Source organism: Leptonychotes weddellii, chromosome 10 (genome assembly GCF_054177405.1).
Source record: "Leptonychotes weddellii isolate Sample4059 chromosome 10, ASM5417740v2, whole genome shotgun sequence".
NCBI lineage: Eukaryota > Metazoa > Chordata > Mammalia > Carnivora > Phocidae > Leptonychotes > Leptonychotes weddellii.
In genome coordinates this window covers 57,611,363-57,623,197 of record NC_138378.1, presented here as the reverse complement: position 1 = coordinate 57,623,197, position 11,835 = coordinate 57,611,363, and the positions used below count along the sequence as shown (strand labels likewise).

Sequence of the window (11,835 nt, the reverse complement as noted above, 5' to 3'; positions counted from 1 at the left end):
TCACGACCCTGAGATCATGACCTAAGCCAAAACCAAGAGTTGGACACCTAACCAGCTGAGCCACCCAGACATCCCTAGAAATAATTTTTTTATATCATGATTCTCCTTTTAAGGACAATTCATGGGCACCTGGGTGGCTCAGTCGGTTAAGCATCTGCCTTCAGCTCAGGTCATGATCTCAGGGTCCTGGGACTGAGCCCCACATCGGGCTCCTTGCTCAGTGGGGAGTCTGCTTCTTCTTCTCCCTCTGCCCCTTCCCCCTGCTCATGCTTTCCTCTCTCTCTCTCTCTCACCCTCTCTCAAATAAATAAAGAAGTAAAAAAATCTTTAAGGACAGTGCATTTGGTTTATTTTCCTCGTAAGTTAGCCTCAGTTTTGGCTTTCTCCATGAAATCAGTAGGCTAAAGAGCTACGCTGAACTCAGCAAAATGCCATGTTTTTTTTGTTTTCTTTTAATGATTTTGTTTGTAAGCAATCTCTGCACCCAACATGGGGCTCAAACTCACAACCCCGAGATCAAGAGTCGCATGCTCCACTGACTGAGCCAGCCAGGAGCCTCCATTCTGTTGTTTTTTAAGACAAAATTCAGAACAGTTAGGTTCCTAATGACTAGGACATACCTGGACTCTTCAGTGTTTCTTTTTTTTTTTTTTTTAAGATTTTAATTTATTTATTTGAGAGAGAGAGAAAGGGTGAGCGAGAGAGAAAGGGTGAGCGAGAGAGACTGCACAAGCAGGGGAGGCACAGAAGGAGAGGGAGAAGCAGGCTCCCCGCTGAGCAGGGAGCCAGATGTAGGGCTTGATTCCAGGACCCTGGGATCACGACTTGAGCCAAAGGCAGACGCTTAACCGACTGAGCCACCCATGCACCTCTACCAAAGTTTCTTACAGAAAGAAAAGAACATAGCTCTTAGCACCACAACACCTGGAACAGTCTTCCTCCTCTAACATTCTCTAGGCTGTGTGACTTCAAACACCGTAGGGCAAACATCAGTTGCCAAACTGATAATGTGAAGCTTTTGATTTAGATAATGTTATGTTCTCTCACAGGTGTATATAACTTAAGCATAACCCCCCAAAACACCATAAGATAGGAGAAATTAATGACCTGTTGCAAAACTCTTGAGTACACTGAGACACACATATGCAGGAGGAAGAGAGCCAAGCTACTCTTAAGCCCAATTCCTAACTTCTGTGCTTATTCCAGGGAATGAGAAAGACTCCCCAAAGAATGTGTACAACAGTATTTTTTTACCTCTTCTCTTTGGGGGAGGGGGGTTTTACATATGCTTTTGAATATCTGATGAAAGTTACAGACCTTTTCCCAGAAAAAATACACATAAACAGACTCTTGTAAAAATGTCAAGACCCTTCTAAGAACTCATTCAAAAATCCCAGCTTTGGGGCGCCTGGGTGGCTCAGTCAGTTAAGTGTCTGCCTTTGGCTCAGGTCATGATCTCCTGGGATCGAGCCCCACATCGGGCTCTCTGCTCAGTGGCAAGTCTGCTTCTCCCTCTCTCTCTCTGTGATCTCTCTTGCTTTCACTCTCTAAATAAATATCTTTTTATTTATTTGACAGAAAGACAGCAGGAGAGCACAAGAGGGGGAGCGGCAGACAGAGAGGGAGAAGCAGGCTCCCTGCTGAGCAGGAAACCTGATGCAGGGCTTGATCCCAAGACCCTGGGATCATGACCTGAGCCGAAGCAGTCGCTTAACCAACTAAGCCACCCAGGTGCCCCAATAAATAAAATCTTAAAAAAAAATTCTAGCTTTAAGTTACTGGTTCTGAATGAAAAAAGGGCCAAACAGAACCGGGGTGGAGGACTCTTAAAGGGAAAGCAAACTATAAAAGGATCCAGCAATTCTACTTCTGGGTATATACCTAAAAGAAAGAAAATCACGATCTCAAAGAGATATCCGCACTCCCTTGTTCACTGCAGTATACTTACAACTGCCAAGATATGGAAACAACCTAAGCGTTCATCGATAAATGGATAAAGAAAATGTGGTGTGTATATACAATGGAATATTACTCAGCCATAAAAGGGAAGGAAATCCTGCCATTTGTGACAACATGGTGGACCCTGAGGGTATTATGCTAAGTGAATTAAGTCAGGCAGAGAAAGGCACTTAAGATCTCGCTTAAATGTGTAATCTAATAAAATTAATCTCGCAGAAATAGAAAAGAATGGTGTTTGCCAGCAGCGGGGTGAGGGGAAATGGAGGAAGGTGGTCAAAAGGTATAAACTTCCAGTTGTAAGATTTAAGTTCTGAGGATGTAATGTATAGCATGGTGACTTAGAGTCAAAAATACTGTATTGTGTATTTGAAAGCTGCTAAGAGATTAGATCTTTAAAGTTCTCAACACAAGAATAAAAGCTCTGTGAGGTGACAGATGTTAACTGAGCTCATTGTAATTATTTCACAATACATACATATTTCAAATCATGGTGCACACCTAAACCTATACTATGTTAAATGTTAGTTATAGCTCAATAAAACTGGAAGGAAAAACACCGTCAAACTCAGCAGTGAAAGCTGGTAAGATAATGACTAGACCATGTTTGCTGGATTTAGCAAGAACAAGTAACTTAGCAAATGCCATTTCAGTACTGTGGTCAGGGGTGGAAGGCAATTGAGCAAATGGAAGGTGGAAATGTAGGCTTTCTAAAACCTTGGCTGGGAACAGAAAGTGAAAAAGAGATGTAGGTACTAAAGGACACAGGAACAAGGATGCTTTTTTCTTCCTATGGGAAAGAAGAGATCTAGGAGAGAAAAGGTTCAAAACAGCTGATATAAGTGGCTAAGAGTGAATTAATTATTTAGAATCCTATCTCCGTGATAATCTGATATTATAGCCCTGCTACTGGTTAATCCCCTTGTGCTCCCAATTAATCCTGTTGAAATGGAGCCATAGGATATGGAATCAGAAAAGCACAGCAGTAAAAGATCTTCCTTTACTGGATGAGGAAATTGAAGCACAGGGACGGTAAATGGCAGCGTAAGCTACACTAGAGAAATGTGGGCACGGGGAAGATTTAAGACCCATTCTCTTTAATTCCACTTTGGTGGAACAAAACGCAAGGGCTTTTAACTGTCATCAGTCTAGGGGCGCCTGGGTGGCTCAGATGGTTAAGCGTCTGCCTTCGGCTCAGGTCATGATCCCAGGGTCCTGGGATTGAGCCCCGCATCGGGCTCCCTGCTTGGCGGGGAGCCTGCTTCTCCCTCACCCTCCTACTGTTCCCCCAGCTTGTGCTCTCTTGCTCTGTCAAATAAATAAATAAAATCTTAAAAAAAAAAAAGACTTTCTTTAAAAAAAAAAGTGTCATCAGTCTAAAGAGGAGCCTTGGCTAGAAGGGGAATACTCTTTATACAGTGGTACTTTAAGATATGTGCTTAAGATATCTTCCACACGTGGTGACATAATTAAGGGAAAAGGTTACCATAAAATTAAAATTAAAGCTATGCTTATTTTGGGGCTCCTGGGTGGCTCAGTCGGTTAAGTGTCTGCCTTCAGCTCAGGTCATGGTCCCAGGGTCCTGGGATCGAGCCCCACATCGAGCTCCCTGCTCGGCGGTAAGTCTGCTTCTCCCTCTCCCACTCCCCCAGCTTGTGTTCCCTCTCTCGCTCTGTTGTCTCTCTCTGTCAAATAAATAAATAAAATCTTAAAAAAAAATCTATGCTTATTTTTTATCTTGTCAGTATAGAGTTGAGTTTAAGTCTGTCTGCAGAAAAAGCTTTCTCATAATACTGAAAGGTTTAACAGTTCTAAGGGACGGTGATTTTTAACTCTGAGACTTAAAATGCTTTACGTATTACGTATATAACTTTATAAGTTTCTACAACAAATAATTTAGTACTTACGTTCACTTAAAAGTTAAAAACTACACTTGTAAGGGCAAGCTGATTTTATCCACCAATACTGTATTGATTAATATGTGACTTTGCACACTTTATTCTGGTAACTTCATTCTGATGTCAACTGTTACAGATCATCAAGACCTTTTGTCTTGGGGCGCCTGGGTGGCTAGCCTGGTTAAGCAGCTGCCTTTGGCTTGGGTCGTGATCTGAGTCCTGGGATCAAGCCCCACAGGGAGCCTGCTTCTCCCTCTCCTCCCCACTTAAGAAAGTCCAGCAAGACTCCATTTTAAGCTCCCTAGTTCCAAGGTGTTCTGCATACACTGGTGGTCCCCGATGTGAGAGAAAGTGCACCTCACCAAGGACCTTTCAAAAAGAAGGACAAGGGGCACCTGGATGGCTCAGTGGGGTTAAACGTCTGCCTTCAGCTCAGGTCATGATCTCAGGGTCCTGGGATCGGGTCCCGCATGGGGCTTCCTGCTTGGCAGGGAGTCTGCTTCTCCCTCTCCCTCTGCCCCCCACCCAGCTTGTGCTCTTTTGCTCGCTCTCTCTCAAATAAATAAAATCTTAAAAAAAAAAAAAAAGGAAAGACAATAGGAGCCTGCACCTGACCTCACTGGGCCCCTGCCGTGAGACTGGCTGTGACGCATTATCCTTCCCCTGGTGCTACTCCTAGACTGTACCCTTTTCCTTTAATAAACTATAGATTTGAAAGCAATGTCATTTTGGGTCCTGTGAGTCTTTAACAATTGAACTCTGGTCAACTGCCACTGCTAGTGCAATAAATCCAGTTACCCTAAATTTCACTTCTAAAAAGCAAAAATTTGGGGCACCTGGGTGGCTCAGTTGGTTGTTAAGTGTCTGCCTTCAGCTCAGGTCATAATCCCAGGGTCGTGGGATCAAGCCCCACGTTGGGCTCCCTGCTCAGCAGGTAGCCTGCTTCTCCCCCTGCTCATGAGCGCGTGTGCTCGCTCTGTCAAATAAATAAATAAATAAATAAATAAATCTTAAAAATAAATAAAATAAAATAATAAAAAAATAAAAAGCAAAAATTCTAAGTTGTCTCATGATTCCTGACTTCTGCAACGTAGCTATAGGTCAATACTAACCTGTTATTAGAAAAACTTAAGAGTTACCAAACCCAACTTTATAAGGACAGCACATGTGCTAAGTATATTGAAGAGTAAATGAAAACAAAAACAAAATCATTGTTACCTTCATATTTTTCCAGAGCCCGAATAACATTAGGAAGTTGATTTATACCCTGATAGAGTCGGTAACAATCTTGTAAGTTTGCTGCTTGTCTCTGAAATTTCTTGGCAAGTCGGTTAAGATCTGGGAATCGACGAAGTAAATCTTCTTGTAAACTCTGCCTCAATTCTGCATCTTCTACAAAAGCTTCCACTAAATTCAGTCTGAAATAAATTGCACTGGTATTAATTTTAAATATTTTGGTATAAAATTAAAATCTGTCTACTAGGTACATAAGAATCAACTAAATGAACTCAAAAATTCTATGCAGGAAGCTTGACTCTATCCTTAAATGTCAGCCTCTTAGAGAGGATGGAAAGCTCCATGATACTGTGATGTAAGCACTTTCTGATTAGTTAATAACCAAACTAACGTTAAGTAGTATCAGAAGATACTAATATATACCCAATTTCATTTGCCTTTCATCAAATTGCCTTTTCTTAAATAGAAGAATTTCATTATTGGGACACTGCTGTTACTGACACATTAGTGCACATGTAAACAATGATCTTCAATAAAACCATTACAATTCAAGAATGTTGCCAAATCCAATACTTATTCTATCAAAAGTTCTTATAAATTTTCAGAATGCATTCTAAAATTACCTTATGACAGTACAAAGCCAAAAATTTCTAATTAAAATACTGAAGGGTGCCTGGGTGGCTCAGACGGTTAAGCGTCTGCCTTCGGCTCAGGTCATGATCCCAGGGTCGTGGGATCGAGTCCCACATCGGGCTGTCCGCTCAGCGGGGAGCCTGCTTCTCCCTCTGCCTCTCTCTCTCTCTGTCTCTTATGAATAAATAAATAAAATCTTAAAAAAAAAAAAAAAACTGAAATAAATTTATTGCTTCCCCTAAATCAATATATAAAATCTTGGCCTGTACGAAGAACTATAAAACATGCAGCTCATATTGCTTTTGCAATTTACTGGAATCCATAGCTTTCCATTTCCTTCCTTGTAACTCACCACAAGAAATGTTTTGGGGGGAGGGGAGGGGAAAAAAAGAAATGTTTTTACATCCTGACCCAGCACATGCATGCACAGATATTGTAGGAGGCATCATATGCCACCTCAAAACGTGCCACTTTAGAGTCCTTAAGGACTATTTTGAGCTGACAACAATTAAGAAGCAAAAAGAAAAGCCCTCTGCCTTCTCCCTATTTGCCCAAAAGCAGGACATAAATTTACAGATGTCCTCTCCCTTCTCTCTTTACCAGAAAGGACAAAAGTTAACCAAAACACTAGACCCTTATCAGCCTGGAAATGGTACCAGAGGAATCTACATAACAAATTTTAGCCTTTATCTATCATTAGCTTCCCATAATTTGCAGCCCTAGGAACTCAAAATCCTTCTCCCTTGTCTCTTCTCCGAAAATTTATTGTTCCTTTGCTAAGATGCTATATATGCCCAAGTTCTCATCAACCCTGGAGTTACTCATCTAAGTGCTCCAGTGTAAAAGCATAAACTTGTTTTTCTCTTGTTAATCTGTCTTTTGTCAGTCTAATTTATAGGGCCTCAGCCAGGGAACCTACAAGGGTAGTAGAAAAAAAGAAATTTTCCTTCCCTACAATATATAATTAAAATAGGCTACACAAACAATACTTACTACTCTTACTATATGTAATGTACTGTTATTTTTCTTTCATATTTAACTCATCCAAAAATGCTAGTTTTCACCCACTACACTAATTTCGTAACTCACTACTGGGTCACAACTTGCAATGTGAAAAGCTGTATTATAGATCCTACTGCAGTAACATATATATAGATGAAAGGTAAATTTTAGTAATTAAAGGTAGGGTGGGGGCGCCTGGCTGGCTGCCTCAGTTAGTAGAGCATGCAACTCTTATTAATCTTGGGGTCGTGAGTTCGAGCCACACATTGGGTGAGGAGCCTACTTTAAAAAAAAGTGGGGGGGGGGGCAAGGAAAATCACCACGGGCATAGCAAATGGTCCTAGGTTCAGAAGGCTATGAATGAGCAACCATTTCCTTGTATTTGTAAATTAGAAGAGCAGTAAATTAACCCTTGAATTACACAAGGACAGAGAAAGGAAACAAATCAGCTTTCTAAGTTTCTTAACTATTCACTGATCTCTCCAACAGCATTTATAATTTCTCCATCATCAAAATGTTCATCCAGCATATTATATGAGGGGAAAATTATGCTGCCCCCTAAGCAAGATTTCTGAACCTTGACAATACTGACATTTAGGCTAGACAATTCCTTGTCATGAGAGGCTCTTCTGAGCTCTTTAACAACTTCTCTGAGTTCTACACTTGACACTCTGGTGACAACCCAAAATGTCTCCAGGCACTGCTATACGTCCCCTTGCCTCAGGTTGAGAACCATCAGCTCAAAGAAACTTGAATCACTTTTTAAAAGATGAAAAGGGAAAAATAACTAAAATCCTATAGAAATGTCAAAGTAATATCTAGGCAGCTGACAGCAGATACGCACTATGGCAAATGCCAAATTAGTGGGGGGGGGGTCCTGCTACCAAGCTGGTATTATACTGTGTACCAGTCCCTGTGGCTATAAACAAACTTCTAGAACACTTCAGGCACTTACTGCTACAGAAAAGACTTCTATGGCTTGTACTCTATATTTAAAAGATGAAACAGAACTTGAGTAGACATATGCAGTCAAGTCCCATAATCCAATAAAGCAAATTTGGGCCTTCCTACCTAAGCCTCTGGCTCTAACTGGACACCTATCTAAGTTCGGTTCAAGATCACCAGCATGGAAGTCACTTGGAGGCGGATAGTACAATATTCCTGGGGGTGAAATTTCTATGCGCTTCTCATGGACCAACAGTTTGATAAAGTCTGAAACCTAACAATCACAAGAAATCCCTGAGTTCCCATAATAAAGTGGGGAAAGTGACATAAAGGGGTGAGGAAAGGATGAAAGAAACCTGATGCTTGGCTGACCGACCCCTGATCTTTCTTTTTCTCTTCTTTTCCTAAGACTCCCGTATCCTTAGGCCACGCTTAGGTAATTGACGAATCTACAGAGAAGATATTTCTGATCAAGAATCTTCCAGGGGTGGGGCGCCTGGGTGGTTCAGTCAGTTAAATGTCTCCTTTGGCTCAGGTCATGATCTCAGGGTCCTGGGATAGAGCTCCACATCGGGCTCCCCACTCGGAGGAAGCCTGCTTCTCCCTCTCCCTCTGCCTGCCGCTCCCCCTGCTTGTGCTGTCAATTAATAAAATCTTAAAAAAAAAAAAAAGAATATTCCAGGGGTGCCTGGGTGGCTTAGTTGGTTGTGTCCGACTCTTGGTTTCGGTTCAGGTCACGATCTCAGGGTGGTGGGATTGAGCCCTGCGTGGGGTTCCATGCTCAGCAGAGTCTCCTGGAGATTCGCTCTCTCCCTCTGCCCCCTCCCTGTTTGTGCATGCTCTAATAAATAAATCTTTAAAAAAAAAAAAAAATCTTCTTTTAAATCTTCTTAAAAAACAAAAGATCATCTTTAAAAAAAAAATGTTTCTTCCCTATTCCAACTATTTTATCACCGTTTCCTCTCAAATTGATCAGGGAATAGGTCCTAAGTCATCAACACCACCTTTCGGCCCTGTAACCCGCCCAAATGACCAAGACAAATGTAGAGGGGCACCCACTATGTTCTCTAGGTCTTCCAGAAAACAGAGTTGGTCCTTTGGCCATGCACATCTTTTGGCCATGCACATCCTTTAGCCATGCACATACTTGTAGACATGCACATCTACAAGCAAGATGATGATGACACTGTATAGACAACAGGGGAATGGCACTAATCAAAAAGTAACACCCCACGAACGTTACCATGGCAAAACTCGAAGAGTCTACACAGTGTTATCCAGCATGCTGATAACTAAGGGCAAGATTCTTGCCAAGAGAATTAGTGTATATACTGAGCCTATTAAGCATTCAGCTTCTCGAACCTGTGAAGGAAAATGATCAGAGAAAACGGAAGCCAGGAGAAAGGTACCTGGGTCCAAGTGAAGCACCAGGCTGCTCCATGCGGAGAAGCACACTTTTTAAGAACTAACAGAAAAGAGCCTGAGCTGCTGGAAACCCATTCCCCATGAATTCATGGCATGATAGACATTAAAAAAAAAAAAAAAAAGACCTCTGGAATGTAGAAATGTTTCTCTTAGTTGAGTAGAAGTGTGATGTCCCCTCCCCCAAAGAAATACTTAAAGCAAACTTTGTGTCCTTAAAAAATAATCAACACCATTCAAGAGCATAAAGTTCCAGTAGGACTCTAAGAAGTAAGACAGCAAGGGAATAAAACAGCTTCTAAAACATATAGTACAAGGCACTTTACACAGCCGCCTCAATCTTTGCTCCAGGTATCATTAAAAGCTCAATAAATTGCTAGTTTCACAGTCTGTTCAGTATGCCATTTCAGAAATAATTACAGTATCAGTTTATGTACCGGCTAACAAGTTTTTTAAAAGGATTGCTCTGCTGTTTCTATGACAATGCCACTCTTAAATCACAATTTGAGAAGCTCCAAAGTTACTGTCGGCATAACACAGTATACCTGTCAATCCTACACAATAAAATTACTCAGCTGTACACAATTTGACACAGCAATTTGCAAACTGACTAGAATAAAAGAGAATTTTTTAGGGTCAGTTCATCTCTAAAATTGGAACAGAATAAATCATAAATTAATCATGAAATGTTTGGTATCCTAAAAAAGCCACATTCTGTCCTTTTTTAAAACTAGCATTTCTGGGGATGCCTGGGTGGCTCAGTCAGTTAAGCATCTGACTCTTGGTTTCAGCTCAGGTCATGATCTCACGGGTTCCTGTAGGGCTCTGTGCTCAGCATGGAGTCTGCATGAAACAGGATTCTCTCCCTCTGCCCCACCCCTGACTCGCGTTCTCCCGCTCTCTCAAATAACTCTTAAATTTTTTTTTAAAAAACTAGCATTTCAGATCTCTAATTGTAAGAACAGCTGACTGGCATTTCACGAGAGCATATTTATATGGCTGAGAACAAATCTGGTCCCTAAAAAACTGCAATCATAAATTTCTGAGTCTTTTCTTTACCTGTTCTCGCATGATTAAATGGTCAGAACCACTCATCTGATGTGTATTCTGCTAGGCCTGAGAAGATTAAAAAAGGAAAAGTATGACAAGATATAAAGAGAGGAACATGCTTTTAAGGAATATTCAATCTAGTGGAGAAGGACATGCTCCATCTTACAGTTAGTGCTGAGTAACAAGTGAGATAAAAAATGTAATGAAATGTGATATGGACAAGAAAACTTCACTTTGGGGCATTTCATTTGCCTGTATTTTGAACAGTTGGTATTTATAGAAATAGGACTTGGGGGAGACTACATGGGATGGGAGGCCAAGCAGAGACTTGAAGGGAGAAAAGTAAGAGGATACAATGGAAAACTGAAGCAGAGAAAGAACAGGAAAAAACTATGTCCAAAGGTAAAAATGAAAAGGTTAGCTTTGGAGAGGAAAAAGCCAGGGAGTAAGAGCCAGGGAGTAAGACTGAAAATACAGATACCTTTTGAGACTATAAGGATTAAGAAGGAGATGATCTGCTTAGAGGCAGGAGGCAGCTGAAGACTTTCAAGTAAAGTGAAAAATTTTGGATTGGTCACTGTAATTTGTCATGTAATAAAAGTTAAGAGGAGACACACTCCAGGCCTGGACTATTAACTAAAGACATCTTTGCACAGAAGGATAATATAACCTGGAGAGACGTACGTCTAGGGACCGTCGGAGTACACCAGTGCCTCAAAAAGCAGGATATACTATCACAGAAGCTCCCCCACTATTTATCTATTTATCTAAATTTACAAGAGCCATACTTTTATTCAGAGACTTACGTTTCTATTAAAACTGCTACATGGGGCACCTGGGTGGCTCAGTCATTAGGCATCTGCCTTCATCTCAGGCCCTGATCCCTGAGTCCTGGGAATGAGCCCAGCACTGGGTTCCCTGCCCGGCAGGAAGCCTGCTTCTCCCTCTCCCACTCCCCCTGCTTGTGTTCCTTCTCTCCCTGTCTCTCTCTGTCAAATAAATAAAATCTTAAAAAAAAAAAAAGACTGCTACATAAAGGGAGCCTCAGTGGCTCAGTCGGTTAAGTGTCCAACTCTTGCTTTCAGCTCAGGTCATGATCTCAGGGTCATGAGATTAAGCCCCAAGTTGGGCTCCATGCTCAGCACAGACTGTGCTTGAGATTCTCTCTCCCTCGCCCCTGCCTCTGCTCGTGCTCTCTCTCAAATAAATTCTTAAAAAAAAAAAAAAAGATTGCTACATTAATTGTATTAAATTTTATATAAAACAGGGGCGCCTGGATGTCTCAGTTGGTTAAACATCCAACTCTTGGTTTCAGCTCAGGTCATGATCTCATGGGTCATGGGATCGAGCCCCACACTGGCTCTGTGCTCAGCGTGGAGTCTGCTAGAGATTCTCTCTCTCTCCTCCCTCTGCCCCTCTCCCCACCACGCGCACTCTATTTCTCTAAAAGAAGGAAAGAAAATCTTAAAAAAATTTTTTTATATAAAAAGTAATTCAATTTTAAACTAGAAGGCACTAAGAATACCAAATTCAACATACACAGTAATTTCATAAGAGTGAATTATTTCATATGCTACCATATATTCAATGTTCTTTAGAGAATTCTAACTTTAAAATTATCAAGGCCTCATATGAATCTAAAACAAAAACCTAGAAGATTAAAAGCAAAAGTCCTAATATATGTGCAAAAATG

General features: G+C 41.2%; 1 protein-coding gene across 1 annotated transcript in view; it reads right to left on the bottom strand.

Moving 5' to 3' along the window:
- Nucleotides 1-11,835, bottom strand: part of MSH2 (mutS homolog 2) — an 80,052-nt gene that overhangs the window by 38,063 nt on the left and 30,154 nt on the right. The window contains exon 7 of the mRNA XM_081833516.1: nucleotides 5,073-5,272. Coding sequence (XP_081689642.1) covers nucleotides 5,073-5,272 — 200 coding nt within the window. The remainder of the gene's footprint in view (nucleotides 1-5,072; nucleotides 5,273-11,835) is intronic.